Below are 21,590 nucleotides of genomic sequence, written 5' to 3'. Positions count from 1 at the left end.
CAACCTAGAAAATGTAAAAAAAAGAACAAACCAGTAACTTAGTTTTGGTAAACCATTCTCTGCAAGCATGTGAAAAAATAGATCATTGAAATCTGGCTCCCCTTGTGATGTCAGAAGGGAATAATACCGCCCCTTTAAGAGACACTCCACTTTTTTTGAAAATATGCGCATTTTCCAGCTCCCCTAAACATTTGATTTATACCGTTTTGGAATCCATTCAGCTGATCTCCGGGTCTGGCGCTACCACTTTTAGCATAGCTTAGCATAATCCATTGAATCAGATTAGACCATTAGCATCGCGCTTAAAAAAAAAAATAACCAAAGAGTTTCGATATGACAAGGAACTATACTCTCATTCTGGCGTAATAACAAGGACTTTGATGCTGTAACATGGCTGCAGCAGGTGCAATGATATTACCAGTGTCTGAAAATAGTTCCCTTGGTTACTTTCCTTGGGGACTATTTTCGGGAACTGTGTAATATCTTTGCGCCTCCTTAGTTTAAAGCACTTCGACCTCGCGCGCAGTAACATCATCACTCCTGACTACTCCCCCTCTCGCTCAAACTTCCGTCAGTATTACTGCGCCTGAGGTCGAAGTGCTACAAACTAAGTGCTCTTCTGCCATACAATATAGTTCTCATTTTTATCCACTTAAAAAATCGCCACGTTTTATTTTGTGTCACCATACTTACTCGTGTAACTACTCACGTAACAGTCTTTAAATAGGGAAAACATGGAAGTGTTTGGTGGCTTCTAAATTCATCCCTGTTTGGATCCTAAGGAATGAATGGGGCTAGGCTAAATGCTAACACATTCACGACGCGGTGTACAAAGATTATGTGCACGCATTGAAAAAATTAGGTATGTATTAATTTGACTAAGCTATGGTAAGAACATAGTAAAATATTGAAAAATGGTGGTGTTTTCCTTTAAAAAAATTATTACCCTCAGAAGACCGTTGTTTATCATCGTGGACCTGTTTAGATTTATTTTGTGAAAGATGGATGCACATTTTTGGACTTGAAGGATGTGGACTAGGGCTGCACTATTCGTAGAAAAAATCGAATTGCAATTTTTCTGATCAAAATTGCGATTCGCGATTTAAAGTGCAATTCATTAGTTTATAATAAAAAAGCTACGTCCAGGTTTGTTGTGGTGGTTTTAATAGCACCAAAGAAAGATGCTGTGCTGTTTATTTAAGACCTCTTACACATTGTACCACTTTTTTTTTTTAAATCTAAGAACATTAAGAAAATACAGTTTAACAAAAATTTATTGAAAGTTTTATTTAAAATAACATATAGGCCAATGTATTTTGGCTGTCACTACAACAATGCTTCTGTCAAGCAAATGTTTAGTTTTTTCTTTTAATCATAAGACTATACTCATCTTGTTTAACTTTTCAGGCATCTGTCATAAATGTAAATATATTAGTATTAGAATCTATGATTTAACATAAGCAAAACATACAAATAAAACACTGCACAGTCCTCACTGTAGGATTTTAAATGTGGAGCTGCAGAAGCTTGTTCAGTTAAGAGTAAGGAGTGATTTTAATTTTTGGTGTGTAATAAACATTTCTGACACAGAAAGCACCAGGTTCCTGTCTGTCACTTTAAGACACAAGACAGCTTTAAAACTGCTTTGCTTTAATGTACTGATAAACATCCAGCTGTTTATGTTCAATTAGACAAGAAAGAAAACTTAAGTTTGGTGATCACGCGTGTGCTGACTACAAAGTCCATGTGTGCGCGCTTCATGAACCCTCGTGCCGGTAAATATTCAAAGCGGTGCAGATGTGCGCGTCCAAGAAAGTATAATGTACCTCTTTCGTCTGCTGTGTTCCGGGCTTTAATGAAACCTGCTTATAGTCTGATGAGGCGCTTGTCATTGATTGCGAAGCATGACGAGAAACGGACGTATATACACCTTTCTTTAAGTCCAACATTACACAAAAGGGAAATTTTTTCGCGCATTTCTGTCCTTTCATTTGCCGGTTAATGAGTTATAATGGGTTTTTAAAATGTCTGAATCCAAAATCTGCCAACTTCCATGACACTCCGCGTTGTGCAGTTAATTCCATTTGTATGCTTGGATTTCGCGATTCTGTCCGTGTTTTCCGCATCGCGGAAATCATATGGCCGTACACTTTGTTGGGGAGTTGAACTGCTGCTCGCGCAATGGCGTTATCTGACGTTCAGTCAGCACCTCAGTGTTAATGCACTCTATTGGTTTAAACTGCATCAAACGTAAAACGTGCATGAAGCGAACTGTCAAAAACTGCGTACTAGATGTTTGTTATATTTAATAGTTCTGAATCGAAATAATCGCAGCTTTTGCGATTCGAAAATCGTACCCATCAAAATCGCGATTTCAGTTTAAAAACAATTAACCGTGAGCCCTAATGTGGACTCCACATTTAATTAACTGAAAGATCTAAAACATTTTCTAAAAATATCTGAAAATGTGTTTGTCTGAAAAACAATGGACATATGCATCTCGGACAGTTTGGGGGTGAGTAAGTATAATTTTTGGCCGAACTATCCCTTTAATACATGAAATCTTGCTAAATGGAAAATCAAGCTAGACAATAATTTTTTCCTTGCTTTGAATCATTTTATCAGATTATGCAAACTCTATGCTTGTACTATGCATTTATATTAGACAAATAAACTACTGCGAGTGTGAAATGTAGTTTAATTTTATTATGTTCACTAGGCCATAAATGTAGACATTTAAAGTCTCTTCCGCATACCTTCAGAAGTATTAGCATCCGCTCGTGTGTATCGTCTCCCCATAAAACATTTCAGCATTCCACACTCCCTCTGTATATCCCACAATTCCCAAACATTTACTACATTACATTTATGCATTTTGGCAGACGCTTACAGTCCATGACAAGGCATTTTATCAGTATGTGTGTATGACTTTAAACCCATTTCCGTTGCGCTGCTTCCACTAGCAACCTCTGCAGTATCGCCTGTGCTATTTTTCCTCCTTACCTTTAAGCGGACCTGCTCATACGGAGCTATGGGTCGATTGCTGAACGTGATGGCGTTGCAGAAGCTGGCCTGCCGTTTGACGCTCTTTTGCGCCAGATCCATGACGATCTGAGATCCTTTAGCATTGGGGTGGAACAGAAGGGGGCTCACCGGTACACCTCCGCACGAATGCAGGGGCAGACAGCGCTTGGGTTTGTGGTGACACCTGTGAATTGTTGAGGGGAATGGTCCACCGAAAGAATCTGAAAAAAAGAGAGAGCTTATTAAACCATGATCTGCCAATATAGAGGTTTTAAAAATTTTGCTTTATACAGACGGTGCTTTTTTAGCTGAACCTTTTGGAAGAAAGTTAACTTAATAGCTAACACAGGTATTAACCACACTTGTGATCGTTTTCTCCCTACAGTAATTGTGCTTAAAACCTGAGCCTCAATATAACTAAAGCCTGGACTTTACTTTCAAATCAATGAACCGCATTTAATAGCTTCAGTTGTCTGACCCCATTTCGCAGTAGTTTATGTTTACCACATTTTTATTAGACAAAGTGATTTTAATCCACATACAGTGTTTCTGATTCAATTTGCGCAACAGTTTTAGTCCTAAAGCACAGCATGCTAAAATGCATTGTAAACTGCTTCGGATTAAAGCACCTACCAAAGGTAAAGTATAAGGAACTGTAAATATAAACTATGCTGTATTATGTAACTAACTTCTTTCTAATTCACTTATATAAATTATATTAATACTAATTAAATGTTTATACCCATTAATGGGAAATGATCAGGGTTGTAACAGTGGCCCAGTTTGCTGCAACAAAATGAATAAACTGACACAGCAACAGAGCACCAAAAAAAAAAAAAAAACTGAATTGTTTTTCTGTATTTATACACCCTTTTGTATTTCCACCCTTACCTACAAACATTTAAATCCCAACACGTCATACCAGAAAATGCAGTCGCACTAAACTGGGCTTCCAAGTAATGGGTATAAACATTTAATTAGCATCAATATAATTAAGTGAATAATTCAGTTAGTTACATAATACTGCATAGTTTCTATTTACAGCACCTTACACTTTAGCTTTGGTAGACGGCGCTACATATCCAAAGAGATTTACAGTGCATTTATATCAGTATTTAACCATTTGATCAGTATTTGTGTGCCCTATAAATCGAACCCACAAGCTGCTAGTGCCCCAAACACAACTGAAAACAAAAACTCAATACTGAAGCATCCAAAAGTGAACCGTACTGTAACTTTTCCTTTTAAGTTGTTTTAACCATTTTGAATATATCTGGACCAAAAAAAATACAGTCACAAGAGTCAAAGTATTTTTTAATTTTTATTGAATTCATCTGAAAGCTGAATAAATACGCTTTCCATTGATGTATGGTTTGTTAGGATAGGACAATAGTTGGGCTTCTTGAAATAAATACAGCTATTTGAAAATCTGGAATCTGAGGGTGCAAAAAAACTCAAAATATTGAGAAAAATCACCTTTCCAAATGAAGTTCTTAGCAACACATATGATATTTATATATATATACAGGGTCGCAAATTTACCAAAATATCTCCATACAACATGATCTCTACTTAAAGGAATATTCCATTTTCTTAAAAGAAAAATCCAGATAATTTACTCACCACCATGTCATCCAAAATGTTGATGTCTTTCTTTGATCAGTCGAGAAGAAATTATGTTTTTTGAGGAAAACATTTCAGGATTTTCTCATTTTAATGGACTTTAATGGACACCACCACTTAACACTCAACTCAACACTTAACAGTTTTTTCAACGGAGTTTCAAAGGACTCTAAACGACCCCAATGAGGCATAAGGGTCTTATCTAGCAAAACGATTGTCATTTTTGACAATAAAAATAACAAATATCCACTTTAAAAACACAACTTCTCATTTAGATTTGGTCGTCATGCGCTAGCGTGACCCGACGCAATACGTCATCACGTCAAGAGGTCACAGAGGACGAACGCGAAACTCCGCCCCAGTGTTTACAAATGTGGTGAAAGAGGACCGTTCCTACGTTGTTGTATATCAACTGATACTAATTAATGTCTTTATTGTCAGTTTATTGTTTAAAATGGTCCGCAAATGTGCGTTTTATATATGTAACACGTGACCTCCCTACGTCACTACGCATTTACGTTAGGTCGCGCTGGACCGGACCTAAACGAAAAGTTGTGCTTTAAAAGTGTATATTTGTTATTTTTCTGGTCAAAAATGACAATCGTTTTGCTAGACAAGACCCTTATGCCTCGTTTGGGATCATTTAGAGTCCTTTGAAACTCCGTTGAAAAAAACTGTTAAGTGTTGAATTAAGTGTTAATTGTTGGTGTCTATTAAAGTCCATTAAAATGAGAAAAATCCTGCAATGTTTTCCTCAAAAAACATAATTTCATCTCGACTGAACAAAGAAAGACATCAACATTTTGGATGACATTGTGGTGAGTAAATTATCTGGATTTTTCTTTTAAGAAAATTGAATATTCCTTTAATATACTTATGATTTTTGAAATCAATTTTGACCCATACAGTGTTTTGTTGGCTAAAGCTACCTGTGCGACTTATGACCGATTTTGTGGTCCAGGGTCACATATCACATCTATATACATATCTTTTCCAATGCATCTGATGTTTTTATAACAGATATTTAAACATCCTTAACATCTGTCTGTCAACCATATATATATATATTAGTGATGCACCGATGTATTGGCCGCTGATATTTATCGCCCGATTTTTGATACATTTGAAACCATCGGCATATCGGCAATAGCACGAGAAAGGCCGATACCGATTGTTTATTAATTAACTGCATAAAGAAAAAGTTGAATTAGCGTAAGTTATTTCATTTTTTTTATTTATTGCAACTCATCACTGGTCAGAAATTTCAGCTGACCCAACTGAGCTACAGGAATGTATTACATCTATACACTCGCCTAAAGGATTATTAGGAACACCATACTAATACTGTGTTTGACCCCCTTCGCCTTCAGAACTGCCTTAATTCTACGTGGCATTGATTCAACAAGATGCTGAAATTGAAATAAACTTTCTATTTAATTGGATGAAACTTAAATTAACCTACACTGTAAAAATTCCTTACATTTTTGTGTTAGCCATTGCATTCGTCTTATTAGCAGCTGCCCAAGTCCAAAGACTCACTGTGATTTATAATGTGTTCAGTAAGGCAGACATTTAAAAGCCAATATGCACATTATGCAGATGCATTCAGCAAAAAATTTGGACTCCCGGTCGCCTATCTCCACTGATTCACGTCCAGCATTTCCTTGGGCTCCTTTAACAGGATAACACACCATCACAGGTCTGTAATGGGCCAGACACATTTAGAGGAGTGTTCACCGACACCAATCAGGTCAGCTTTTGTGGCTCCCCTGTAGTAAACTGATAGTGGGCAGTGACATGTTTCCTGAGCAATGCAGATAAGAGCCATGCCGGTCTCAAAAGAAGATATGCCAGATGAATAAAGACCAGCCATCTTTTCTAGCTGGCAACCACTGGCCTTACACTATTAAAACAATGTGTTTTGACCCAGTGTTGGCAAAAAAAGAGGCAAACCCAACCCATTGGATTGTAATTGAACCTATGCTGGGTTGTTTCAACCTAAAATGTTCTTGGGGCTCTTATTAACCTCTTTATCTTCATTATTTGGTCCAAGTCATCCATTTTCAAAAACATTCTTTTAAAATCTTTGTATTGTAATAAAAAATAACATATTGGCTCAACATAACATACTGTAACACACCATATGTTTTCACCACATAACTCATTTTTAAACATTAAGACCTTCATGCCTTAAGGTTTATAAGATTGCAAAAAACATTTCAGTCACAAAACTTTCGAAAAGTAGTGTAAGCGTGCGGTCAGACGGCAGACGGTCTTTGTGCATCACCATCGCAGTCTGAGCACTCAGAGATGAATACATTATCAAACACAAGAGCTACAGCTGTCAGACAGAAAATGGAGGTTAAGTAGCAGCTCAGGTTACTTAGCAACGTTGCCATGGAGAAAGCTTTCTCTTTAAGTCTGATCTGAGATCAGCCTCTGTGCTTTTCCTAGGTATAGATAAGCCTGAGAAAGCTGCTCTTAGATCACTTACAAACGGCTTCACTTTAGGGCTGCATCATGGTTTAATACAGTATGTCTGGTAAATGCTGTTTAACCGTTTGAGCGCTAAACTGGCTTTCAAAGGTGCAGATAAATCAAATAAAGCATTTAGAAAATTATTTTGCACATTAATTAAATAAATGTGTTGCAGGATAAGTTTTACATCAAGACTTGGCATGTTTATTTAATCTAAATAAAAAATGAAGATAGAGCTTTTTAGGTTTTGTTTTTGATTTAGATCGTTGATGTTGTAATGCTTAAAAAAATCGCATCGTAGGAATAGCCATCAGTCTCAATTTTTCTATGAAATCTAGTTAGACAATTTAAAGATGATGTAATCATCATTTATAACTTGCTATTGTTATCCAAAACTTTCTTATGTAAGGTGCACAAAATACATACAAGACCACGCAGACACAGACGCATTGTAGATAATGCAAGTCAGTGACGTGAACGGTCTCCCGATGCACAGCAGATTCCCCTCTGGGCTACAGAATACAGATGCATCATTTCTATGGCAACCACATCTTTTTGTAAAGTAACTATTGGATGGTCGTGTCTTACATAACATCAATTTATGAAAGAACAGCCTGAGGGAACTGAATCAACTTATTTGAGCATAAAAATCATTTATTTTACATTTATGCATTTGGCAGATGCTTTTATCCAAAGCAACTTCAAACTATACATTTTTTTTATCAGTTCCAGTGAATCGAACCCACATGGCCTTTGCATTGCTACGCAATGCTCAACCAACTGAGCTACAGGAATTTATATATTATATCTATACACTCACCTAAAGGATTATTAGGAACACCATACTAATACTGTGTTAGACCCCCTACGCCTTCAGAACTGACTTAAATCTATGTGGCATTGTTTCAACAAGATGCTGAAAGCATTCTTTAGAAATGTTGGCCCATATTGATAGGATAGCATCTTGCAGTTGATGGAGATTTGTGGGATGCACATCCAGGGCACGAAGCTCCCGTTCCACCATATTCCAAAGATGCTCTTTTGGGTTAAGATCTGGTGACGGTACAGTGAACTCAAGAAACGAAGTTAAAATTATTTGAGCTTTGTGACATGGTGCATTATCCTGCTGGAAGTAGCCATCAGAGGATGGGTACATGTTGGTCATAAAGGAATGGACATGGTCAGAAACAATGCTCAGGAAGGCTGTGGCATTTAAACGATGCCAATTTGGCTCTAAGGGGCCTAAAGTGTGCCAAGAAAACATCTCCCACACCGTTACACCACCACCAGCATCCTGCACAGTGGTAACAAGGCATGATGGATCCATGTTCTCATTCTGTTTACGCCAAATTCTGACTCTACCATCTGAATGTCTCAACAGAAATCGAGACTCATCAGACCAGGCAACATTTTTCCAGTCTTCAACTGTCCAATTTTGGTGAGCTCTGGCAAATTGTAGCCTCTTTTTCCTATTTGTAGTGGAGATGAGTGGTACTTGTGGTGGGGTCTTCTGCTGTTGTAGCCCATCCGCCTCAAGGTTGTGCGTGTTGTGGCTTCACAAATGCTTTGCTGCATACCTCAGTTGTAACGAATGGTTAAATCAGTCAAAGAAAATTAATGAGAAATTGAACAGGTGTTCCTAATAATCCTTTAGGTGAGTGTATACTACTGTATATGCAAACCTATCCTTATGGATTTGTCTATTCTATTTCATTCTTAGTATTTTTTTGCCAACCAATCGTTCTTCAAAAGCAATTTTTTTATTATTTAAAGAGGTTTAATAAAGCACTAACTGTATAATTACTCTTCAAGTGCCAAGGGTTTTAATTGAAGGGTACTGTAGACATAACCCGAGCTCCCATGTGGTCCGTTAGTATGGATCACTTGACATAACTCGACTCTCTTCTGGTGCCAGGTCAGATTTAAAATCGCGATGCCGCAAGTGTATCTCTAACCCTGTAACAGTCTCATTACCATGAACACCTGTTCAGGGCGGGTTCACATGTGGTGCCAAAGGTCAAACAATGTCAGGTCATGTGTAAACAGCCCACATCACTCACTTCACGATCAAATAAATGCCTGCCATGAAAAGCATCCCCAAGGCTTGGTTTGCTGAATATACAGAAAATTTGATACAAACGGGGTTACATGAGATAGTAAGGGCAGTTTAGAGCAAAACGCACAAAATGCAGTGTGGTGCCTGTTGTGCAATATCTGCTAGGTAAGACTATTAAATGTTATATTGTTATATAATATAATTATTTTCATATTTTTCTCTAATAACCTGTTTTGCATGAGAGCCTCAGGCTTAACTGTTTTTATGTAAATAAAATAAGCAGGTCAGGTGAAATGTGCAACATATGCAAATATGATCATTATTACTCATTTATTTGCTAAGGTGTGTTACAGTAGTTTCTCAGCAGGTTTTTATATCTTAAAGTATCTTTAAACTCTATTGAGGAAAATAATTTTATTAAAGAAATTGCATTTCATTACATTTCAACTTTATAAGTCAAGCACTGACTTTCTTTTAATGGGATAGTTCATCCAAAAATTCTGCCTTCATTTACTCGCCCTAATGTTGTTACAAACCTGTGTTAATATATTTGTTCTGCTGAACACAAAGGACGATATTTTGAGCAATGTTATGTTTGTAACCAAAGGTTTTTGAGCACCATTAACTTCCATAGTAGTATTTTCACCTACTATGGAAGTCAATGGTGCTTCTGTTTCCTGCTTAATTACAAATGTCTTTTTACCCAGTTAAAAGAGATTTACAGAATATATTAAAATGTTGACCGAATTTTCGAGCATTTTATTTTTATTCAGAAAGGACAGTAAAGAGTGACTGAAGGCGTTTGTTTTAGAAGTAGCGATTTTTGCATGTACTTGTAGCGAAAGACAAATTTGATAAAGGAAAACACCGCCGTTTTTCAATATTTTACGTTGTTCTTACCTCAACTTAGATGAATTAATACATACCAAGCTTTTTTAAATGCGTGCACTTAATCTTTGTACAGCACTTCGTAAATGTGTTAGCATTTAGCCTAGCCCCATTCATTCCTATGGCTCCAAACAAAAGTTTTATTTTGTGCCACCATACTTACTCGTGGCACAAGTCATGTAACAGTCTTTAAATAGGAAAAACATGGAAGTGTTTGGTGGCTTCTAAATTCATCCCTGTTTGGAGCCATAGGAATGAATGGGGTTAGGCTAAATGCTAACACATTCACAAGCGCTGTACAAAAATTTAGTGCATGCATTGAAAAAAAGACAGGCATGTATTAGTTTGTCTAAGTTGAGGTAAGAACATAGTATAATATTGAAAAACTGTGGTGTTTTCCTTTAAATACCAATGAAAGTGACATTGTAAAAATAAGGCATTTTAATTTCTGACTATTAACCTTTTCATTGCCATTAAAGTAAAATTACTGAAACTAAACATAAGATGCTCATTACCAAGAAAACGTGTCACCCGCTCACACTTAGAGGAGTTTACATCTAAACTCTTCAATTATTTAAAGGGACCAGAGGAAATCGACACCTTAAGAAACGACGTACTTGGCAACCATAATGTGCAAATTGGTAAGAGGTGAGAGACGCACCATGTGACCAGAAAATATCACCATGGCAACCAGCTTGGCTAAAAATCCATGTGATAATAGATTTGGGTATTCTAATGCTTCGTCTGTCAGCTAAAATAACCAGGACATCGTAGAGAGAGATGATCTGAATCTGATACAAACATCCACAAACACCCAAAGTGTCCTCTCCCCAAACAAACACGCACATCAACAAGCAACAGATGCATGATATACACACACTGTCAGTTATCAACACAAGATGATCACATCAGTTCTTATTTATTTTAACTTCAAACAATAGCTAAGACCTGGAGGCGGCCACTCAGGGTCAAAGGAAACACTATACTTTGATACTTGTTTATACGTTTGATATAAATATAACATAAAATCCTAACAGTGCACTCGTGGATCCAAATGTAACGTGTGTATTATTATTCAAGACAGAAAAAAAACATATAGGTGAAATAGCTAAAATTGCTGTTAAAATGAAATGTCTGTACTCTATTACAAATTTTTCATGGGTTAGCTTTGATCATAAGCATATTGCTATCCTCATTTCTCAAATTCAGTCAATGTGTTCACTTCACGTACAAACAACTTTAAACAGACCACTATCAAAACCTTACTCCACTAAAACCTGTCACATAAATGTCAAGACTTCTCCTTTAAGCCCTAAATTACGATCCATCAAATGTGTTTATTCTCAAGGTTCAGTTTTGGGCTTTCCAGGCAGGCATCTAAAACATGATGCTCGTGTTGCATGTAAAATACTAACAATAGCTAGCTGACCTAATTCTTTCACAACAGTATAACCAAGTATAACTGACATGTTGTTTTTTGGGAGTACCTCATAATAAAATTTTCATGGGCTGAATCTGATTTCATTAAGGCCTGGAACAACATGTGTCGGTCATATCCCGCCCCAAAAAAACTAAACAAATAATCTAAACAAATTTCAACTTGTTTAGTTATGTCAACTATATACAGTCAAAACGTACAGATTTTTAAGACATCCCATTTCCATGGGACAAGACGCTATCTCATGGCACGTATTTTATATGTACTTTACAATGTGGCTAATTCGTATTAATTCTTACGACCACATTCTTATATTTTTTTATGATTTGCCTTGACCCTGAAACGTTGGGGTTAGCGGCGGGTGTTAGGGGTGGGGTTTAGTTTTTTATGATAATCATACATTTATACACTGTTATTTTTGTATGAATTCATACGAATTAGCTAATTCATAAAATATGTATGAATTCTCGTTAGAACAGACAGGACAAGATTTTTTTTTATTGGTTGTATTTGTTGTAATGCTTGTATATACATTTTATAAAAATGTAAATGCTTCAGTTCATCCTATATAGTTGCATACATTTTCTAGATTAATTTTAATCGGTTGGGTTCGTCCATATTTGACCCAGACGTGGGTGATTCTCGCTAAATTAGACTTACGAGGTGTCATGAAAGATTTTGATAAAAAAAGTAAATACAAAGTAAGATTATCAAAATAAGAAGCATACAGTTACAAACATCTCTTCATGTACTATTTTGCACATGATTTCAAATGACATCATACAAACCAATTTTGTTGTTTTTTCCACATTTAAGGGGACAATTTTCATTACTGCAACGTGTCCATGACTGGATTTGGGTTCTTTGACATATATTTATAATTAAAAAATGTAAAAAAATAAAAAGCTTCAGTGCATGTTATACTATAAACATTTACAGTAAAGAAACATGTGGTATTTGATGATCATTGGTAAATGTAGAGACAATAATAAGGAATATAAATGTGTCCAAGACCAATTTTCTCATCCTCCGCAACAATTTTCAATCATTGTTTAAGCCCTCAAGGAACTAACATTTTCAAAAAAAAAAAAAAAAATTGGAAGGGACATAATTGACTGTGACACTCAAGATGGCTACCAGGTAAGCAGTTTTTATTTTTTCTCTCCAGATAAAAGTTGATGTTTTGTTTGTCATAGTACCTAGACAACTTTTTAGTTCTCATTACCGAAACATGAGTTGTAAATGCATATATATTTAATGTAATATCATGTTGCGGTAATGATAATTTTTGATTATGATAATCTAAAAAATGTAAATAAATCTATAGGAAATATTTTTTTAATCCTCTAAACATAATGGTTAAAGTAAGTTGGATACATCATCTGGCCATGGTTTTATGCGTTGCATCCATTCCCTGCTATTTTGAGATCAGCTTCATACGTACCAGTTGTCCTTTGCTAGTCTAAACCCGGCAGGTACATGATAGCTTCTAACAATTAGGCTGTAATAAAGATAATATCAGTTTCCACGTATTGTTTCATTGTATTTCTGGGCTAAGCGCGCCTGTGTTTGCGATCATGTTCCGAACACAATTAGCAACTATCTGGTCGTGTGGCAATAAAGTATCTTTACCGAGTGCGGAGGACATAAGCTCTGGTCTTTTGCCACGGCTTGCCCCTGTGTGATCTGATACGTGTACAAACGGCAGCGTGAGGTGGTGTCATTTAATTTCTGCTAAGAGTGGGGATTAAATGACTCATCAAGGATGCGGTCCGCCGAGTTGCGGTGGATGGTTACCAAGCAGCATGGGCATCTGATCTGCACACATGTTTCTGTCATGCCACGGTGAATAAGAAATGTAATGGCAGCAGGGATTCCAGATATAAGCTTTCCTACACCAATCCATCGGATGCATGTCGACCAATTGCTGATGATCAATCACAACGTGCCCAATAAAAAAAGGAACTCCAAACAAACATTTGTTCCAGTGTTAACAATTTCCTTATGTTGTTTGTGCATGGCTCGCTTGTTGTGCTTTCAACAAAACAATGTCATGGTTATTGATTCAACAATCTTAACGCACGGTGTGGAACTCTAAACACATTACTTGTGTCTATCAAATTGACTCTTTGCTAAGCCCCCCCCCCCCCGTTACCGTCAGGAAGACTTTACAAGAAAGTGCTTTTCCAAAGTCAATAAAAAATAATAACTTTAGTGTAACTGTCTCTAACTATTCTATAACATACTCACCAAAGTATCCCTGTACCTCTATTGGTAATGTATTGCGTTAACAGAGAAAAGGCAGAAGAATGGTCAAATTTTTACGCATACGCGGGGATATTTTCGTTAACAGAAGATTTTTTTAAACATGCTTACATTGTACGCATAAGTCACGCATGCTCAGGAGAATGTAGCCCAGGAGATGCATTGCATTTTATCACATTGCGCATGCGTCGAATGTCTGTGCATGCCTTGCACATGCCTAAAAGAGAATATAGATTGTAGCCCAGGAGATGCATTGCTTTGTATGCTATTGTGCATGCATCAAACATCTGTGCATGCCTCACGCATGCCTACAGGGGAATGTAGTATGTAGCCCAGGAGATGCACTGCATTTTGTTGCATTGTGCCTGCATCGGATGTCTGTGCATGCCTACAGGGGAATGTAGTATGTAGCCCAGGGTATGCATTGCATTTTGTTGCAATGTGCATGCATTAAACGTCTGTGCATGCCTTGTGCATGCCTAAGGGAGAATGTAGTATGTAGCCCAGGAGATGCACTGCATTTTGTTGCATTGTGCATGCATCGAATGTCTATGCATGTTTGCACATGCCTAAAGGAGAATGTAGTATGTAGCCCAGGAGATGCATTGCATTTTGTCGCATTACGCATGCACTGAACATCTGTGCATACCTACAGGGGAATGTAGTATGTAGCCCAGGAGATGCCCTGCATTTTGTCACATTACGCATGCGCTGAATGTCTGTGCATGCCTACAGGGGAAAGTCATATGTAGCCCAGGAGATGCATTGCATTTTTTTTACATTGCATATGCATTGAACATCTGTGCATGCGTCGCGCATTCCTAAAGGAGAATGTAGTATGTAGCCCAGAAGGTGCACTGCATTTTGTCGCATTACGCATGCGCCGAACGTCTGTGCATGCCTAAAGGAAAATGTCATATGTAGCCCAGGAGATGCACTGCATTTTTTCACATTGCGTATGCATCGAACATCTGTGCATGCGTCACGCATGCCTAAAGGAGAATGTAGTATGTAGCCCAAGATATGCATTGCATTTTGTCGCATCACGTATGCGTCGAACGTCTGTGCATACCTCGCTCTTGCCTAAAGGAGAGTGTAGAATGTAGTCCAGGAGATGCATTGCATTTTGTCGCATTGTGCATGCATCGAACGTCTGTGCATGCCGTGCCATGCCTAAAGGAGAGTGTAGAATGTAGTCCAGGAGATGCATTGCATTTTGTCGCATTACGCATGCACTGAACATCTGTGCATACCTACAGGGGAATGTATTATGTAGCCCAGGAGATGCACTGCATTTTGTCGCATAACGCATGCGCTGAATGTCTGTGCATGCCTACAGGGGAAAGTCATGTGTAGCCCAGGAGATGCATTGTATTTTTTCACATTGCATATGCATCGAACATCTGTGCATGGCATGCGTTGTGCATTCCTAAAGGAGAATGTAGTATGTAGCCCAGAAGGTGCACTGCATTTTGTCGCATTACACATGCGCCGAACGTCTGTGCATGCCTAAAGGAAAATGTCATACGTAGCCCAGGAGATGCATTGCAATTTTTCACATTGCGTATGCATCGAACATCTGTGCATGCGTCACGCATGCCTAAAGGAGAATGTAGTATGTAGCCCAAGATATGCATTGCATTTTGTCGCATCACGCATGCGTCGAACGTCTGTGCATGCCTTGCTCTTTAATAAAGGAGAGTGTAGTATGTAGCCCTGGAGAATAAACTATACTTTGCAAGGCTATGCATTCGACTGGGTGCATATGTTCGGGAACACATAAAAAACAGACTATACTCTGGGCTTTAAGGTCATGGGTTTCAATTCCAGGGAACACACATACTGATAAAATGTAGACCTTGAATGCACTTTAAGTATGTTTAAAAGCATCTTCCAAATGCATAAATATAAAGTAGTGTGAACTCATGTAATTCGTGTAACATTATAAATATATTAATTTATCTCTGAGCAAATGAAGGCAATCTTACTACAACTTTTTATTTTATGTCATAGTTTTTATCTTATTTCATAGTGCAAAACCTTTGTTTAAAGATGTGCTCTTATGATATTTAAATTTGTTTTTGTATTGTTGGCAGACAATTTTTTTTTTTAAATGTAATGTACATTACTTGACAAAATTCTTTATCATTTGTTGCATGGACCCTCATCTGTGTACTACCGTGCCTTTGCCATTTATCCAAATACTCTAAATTTAAATTGTAATAAAGGATTTTTTTTTAATTGGCTCCTCCAATTAAATTGAGTAATCGGGTATTCCTTATCGATGTTATAAATGCTCATGTGAGAATAAGTGCGTACACACGGTTAATTCACATCATATGATTCCTAAGATTCGTCAAGGCTAGAAATACCCTGTATTTCCTCTCTGGGTGTCTTATGTTACCCTGACCACAACAACTTCCCATATTTTTGGATAATTTCTCAAAGCAATTAATTGATTCAGCACTGACGGCACTAAAACAAATTTTTAATATCTAAATAAATTTTGCTTTAAAAGTTAAATTCCACTGGTTCACACTGCTTTTGGTGTAACAAGGGAGGGAATTTCTAGAGCAACTGTCAGAATGTGCCATTTTTAACAACAACAAAAATCCCACTTATTATTCATGTCTGTCCTGGATTCGAGGCCAGGAGATATTTCAGAGTGAAAGGTGCATAACAAACATACTTTAAGGCTACATGTAAGTAAAGCCTGTAGTATGACAAGTCTATATCCGTCTAAAACCAGACTATCTTGGTTCAATTACCGTGAGAAAACAGGCCCTCGTGTTTCCTACAGAGATCAGATACAGAAACCGCTGTAATCTGAGGTGAAAGATGCTCGCGTACCACCATAAGCAATTCATCTCGACTGTCAGCCTGCTGTAAGAATGAAAAAACAATCTCTCTGACTCAGAAATAGCACTCAGAAAGTGAAACCAGGCAGACGGTTCATCATTCTAGTCCTCCAAACATCTCCGAATAAACTACAGACCGGGATTTTGTTTATGTTTTAACATAAACAAAAATTAGTTGACACTTTAACCACCGGTGTACGGGACACCCCCACAACCTAACATACCAAAATAAAATAAACAACATATGCAATCATTTGATTAAGGGTTGTGCCGTACACTACACAAGTGTGCAAATGCAAATGCTGCTAACTACGTAAGCCCGTTGTGTTTTGAAATGTATCAGGTACAGTATGTGTTGTATGTTTGGCATTGCAACAAGGGGTGATCAATAACACTCTTAAAAAGAAGGTTCTTTGTCGGGATGTATGGTTCCATGAGGAAGTGCAGACTAAAAAGATGATATAAGCAAGTTACTTTAACTTACAAATAAGTATCTCTGCAATATAAACTGGAATTTTAGGCGTAATTTAAATTGATAAAAAAGCCAAGCATACAACGGCCAAAAGGCTAACACCGGACCCTCTACAAATGCTGATCTGTTATCTCCCTAGTCCCTATTTACCTAATTGGATTTCATATAGCGCTTTAATATTAAGAACGAATAAATAAGTGGGTCAAGTACACCATATTAATACCATTTACATTCATTTGTGCATTTGGCAGACGGTTTTAACCAAACAACTTGCAGTGCAATACATTTGATCAATATGTGCACTCTTTGGGAACAAACCCAATGGTCCATACATTTGTAAATTCAACGTAGTAAAGAGGGATTATCCAAATTTTTACCAAAACTCAAAGCAGCACAACAGTCTGAACATGAATTAGCAGCTAGCTCCTATCAGCACATACTGTTCAGTACACTTACTCTGTATTACCAACACCCCTGTTTTTTGACTGATTCGATTGATTTTATTGATTTATGTGGTTCCCTTTGGAGCCATGCAGCTGCCCAACAGGCGTGCAAATGGAAATACAGGCTTTCGAAACCCCAGTAAATCCCTCTTTTTCCCAACAACGGAGGGAATCCCCACAAATCCCCTTTCCTTTCAGCCGCTGTACTAGGGGAAACACGTATCTTGTGAGGCGCGTTCACAGAAACGAGCGCCTGGACGCGGAGACGCGCTCTATGAGGAGCCGTACTGTAATCGTTCCTGGAAGCGCAAAATCGAAGACTGTACAAATATAATGCACATTATGTCTATGATTTATTTAATAAATGCAATTCGTAATAATATAGTATATATTTGATAAGTTAAAGCAAGCTAGTAGTCGTTTTGCCTTTTAAATGTGCGTCTTTTCTTCAATACAAGTGAATGTCCAGCGCTTAATTTGCAGGTAAAGAGAAACATTATTTGTAGCTCATATATTGCAGATTTTATATGTTACATATTGTATATGTTGCAATTGTTATATACGTATGTACGTATTGCGATTCCTCACCGTACAAGGCGTTTCGGGTAATCTGGCCTCCCATGACTCAACGCCGGGCCACTTTTGTGCGCTGTCCGCGGTTATTTCTCAAAGGCTGCGAGTGAGATACATCCACACCGACATCATGCTGGAGGAAAATCACTGTGGACCCCCGAAAGCAGATGTAAACAGTCGGACCCTCCTCCTGTCTCCGCGTTCATTCACTGACTGAGCGCACGCACACGAGCGCCACACTCACATTTACATAGGAGGTGGAGCTTTACCTTCAATACTGAATACAGTGCCACAGCATACAGGAACCCCATGTGCTGTGGGATTTACGTTTTTTCACAAAGAGTTTATTAAGAAATGCAACACTGAAAACTTCATATTGCCAATATGTATTATTATAAACACAAAATTACATATACACGCACACACACACAGACACACAAATAGCTAATCAACCAACTCAATGCATTTAGGCATCTAGAAATGGTGATGACGACTTGTGCAAACCGAGCATCAAAATGGGGAAGAAAGGGAATTCAAGGGACTTTAAATCTGGCATGATTGTTGGTCTAAGTATTTGAAAAACTTGTGATCTGGGATTTTCACGCAGAGGACCCATCTCTAGGGTTTACAGAGGCTGATCTGAAAAGCAGTGAGCAGGTGTTGTGTGGATAAAAATGCCTTGTTGATGTCTGAAGTCAGAGGCGAATACTGTAGGCCAGTGGTTCTCAAACTGGGGGCCATGGTCCCTTGGGGGGGGGGGGCACCAGTTGTATATTTATAAAATACATTAATTTATCATGAATTCTGTGTAATTAAACCTCAGAAAAATAAGACTACTAACCAACCACACTACATTGTATATTTTAATACATTTTGGTTAACTGAAATTGTATGTTTTACAATGTTTTATGTGCAAGTGGGGGTCACCATACACAAGGGGGGGCCGCACGCCGGAAAAGTTTGAAAACCACCGCTGTAGGCACACTGGTTCGACCATAGACTGTAAATAAAGATGGACGCGCGACATTGCCTCCTTCCATTGTAATAAATTGAAGCCAAAAATGTCCAACCATGGTTGCCGCCATGTTACGTAAAAACGTCAGTTTGGAGCCAAGGCATGTGCAGAAGGAATCATTCGTGGAGCCAGAGGTGGAGACGAGGTATCTAACACCTGCCCAAACGCTTGTGCGCCCAATTCAAGCACGCCAATCATAACTACACGCCCCGTTCCTACACTGAAAAAAAGGAATCATTCAATTTACTAAATTTTTTTAAGGTAAGTGGTTGCAATCAATTTATTTTGGCTACATTTGAACAAAAAAGATTAGTAAAGTAAAATAAAATAAAAAACTTTTGTTTAAATGTAGCTTAAATAAATTGATTGCAACCAGTTACTGTACCTTAAAAAAATTGAGTAAATTGAATGAATCATTTTTTTTCAGTGTATAGCATCAAATTACGAGCTAAAATGAAACGTATCACAAAAATGAACAACTGAAGATATATCAGCTTGATAACAACTACCATAAAGTACCAATACCATCTTTCTGAAACATTTTTTTGGAAGTGTAAATAAAAATTATTTAGCGCAGAGTCCCATTCATTTGCATGGAGAGGGCGGGGTTTATGACTTATGGGTTTACTGCTGCCAGCCAACAGGGGGCGATCAAAGAGCCAGATGCTTCACTTTTCAAGTAACTCAAAAAGTAACTCAAATACAACCAAGGTATGCAGAATACCATCTTTGAATGCACAACACGTCAAATGTTGAAGCAGATGGGCTACAACAGCCGAAGACCTCACCCGGTGCCCCTCCTGTTTGCTAGCCGATTAGAAAAACGTTGCCTGGTCTGATGAGTCTTGATTTCAGCTGCGGTATTTAGATGGTTGGGTCGGTAAACAACATGAAAGGATGGATCCATCCTGCTGTGTATCAGGCTGCTGGTGGTGGTGTAATAGTGTGGGGGATATTTTCTTGGCACACTTTGGGCCCCTTAGTACCAATTGAGCATTGTTTAAATGCCACGGCCTACCTGAGTATTGTTGCTAGCCATGCCCATCCCTTTATGACCACAGTGTACCCATGGCTACTTCCAGCAGGATAACATGCCATGTCATAAACCGCGAATCATCTCAAACTGGTTTCTTGGACATTCACCGGCTCCTATTCCAATAGAGCACCTTTGGGATGTGGCGGAACGGTAGATTCGCATCATGGATGTGCAACCAACAAATCTGCAGCAACTGTGTGATGCTATCATGTCAAAATGGACCAAGTGAAACTTCTTCAAAAGCATCTCAAAACAAGACCTCAATAAGTTGGCTGATAAAATGCCAGTTTTGATTCATGATGAATTTTTTAGTCACATTATAATTCCCAAAGTTTTCTGTATTTTTTAATTGTTGAGCAAACGTTTTAGACGCGCGTGTGTGTCTATGTTTATATCAGCCCAATCTCATGGAAATTTGTGTTATATTTACGAAATCTTTGATTCATTTTGATAAATTTGTGCTATTGACACGATTTTCCGTGTCCCTGGAGCACTAATGTCTTTTTCGTGGCCCACAGCACGAATTTCTAGAAACAGTTTTTGTGCTTGTGGCATGACTTTCTGTATTGTGTCTTTTTATATGTTGTTTTCGTATTGTTTTTTCCTATTTTTTTACCATTGTCGCTTGGGGTTGGGGTTAGAATCACTTTCTGCAACATCCTAGCCCAAATCCCAACTCCAGGCGAGAATAGTTTTGTGCACGAAAAACATGAAGAAACCAATGCATAAAATTACATCCTAATGCAAACCACGAATCTAACCCTAACCCCAAGCGACAAAGATTTAAAAATAGGACAAACAATGAGAAAAACTAAATAAAATGACACGAAAACAGTTTCTAGAAATTCGTGCTGTGTGCCACGAAAAAAAGACATTCGTGCTCCAGGGACACGAAAAACAGCGGAAAATCTTGTCAATAGCACAAATAAATAAATGAATTAATAAATTAATACAAAATATTGTGATTGTAACACAACTTGCCGTGAGATAGGTTAGGTTTATATACATACAGCTGCAGAAAGAATTAAGAGACAACTTCAAGATTATTTTCGGTTTTTTAAAAATGTACTATTTATATAGTTATGTGTTTATTACAATACAATTAAAATTTTTGTTTTTTAATTCTGCCAACTATCGATAACATTTCTGCCAAGTTCCTAATAAAAATTATGTTTTTATTTGCATTTATTTACTGAAACTTGAAACGCCATTGTATAGACGGTTTCATCGGACGCACGTGATACACGTCTGGATCCGAACTTTACTTCCGGTTTCGTTTTTTTTAATGGTCTGACTAGTTGCTAAACTGATCTCTTGAACAAATGCCTCGTCGAAAAGAACAAATGTTTTGGTTTCCTATTTAATCTATGTGTTGTTTTTTGCTTGTTATATAAATAAACTACGTTTAAAGTACTTTGTTA

General features: G+C 37.7%; 1 protein-coding gene across 1 annotated transcript in view; it reads right to left on the bottom strand.

The window, feature by feature from the left end:
- The window catches only part of neurl1aa (neuralized E3 ubiquitin protein ligase 1Aa), a 57,588-nt gene extending 39,237 nt beyond the window's left edge, over positions 1–18,351 (bottom strand). Inside the window, exons 1-2 of the mRNA XM_065295395.2 lie at positions 18,134–18,351; positions 3,004–3,245 (exon numbers count right to left, since the gene is read on the bottom strand). Coding sequence (XP_065151467.1) covers positions 3,004–3,245; positions 18,134–18,167 — 276 coding nt within the window. The 5' untranslated portion in view covers positions 18,168–18,351. The remainder of the gene's footprint in view (positions 1–3,003; positions 3,246–18,133) is intronic.
- Between the last annotated feature and the right edge of the window lie 3,239 nt (positions 18,352–21,590).

The sequence above is a fragment of the Paramisgurnus dabryanus genome, chromosome 4 (genome assembly GCF_030506205.2).
Source record: "Paramisgurnus dabryanus chromosome 4, PD_genome_1.1, whole genome shotgun sequence".
In the NCBI taxonomy this organism is placed as follows: Eukaryota; Metazoa; Chordata; class Actinopteri; order Cypriniformes; family Cobitidae; genus Paramisgurnus; species Paramisgurnus dabryanus.
The sequence above is the reverse complement of the archived record's forward strand: the minus strand, read 5'-3'. Positions and strand labels throughout refer to the sequence as shown.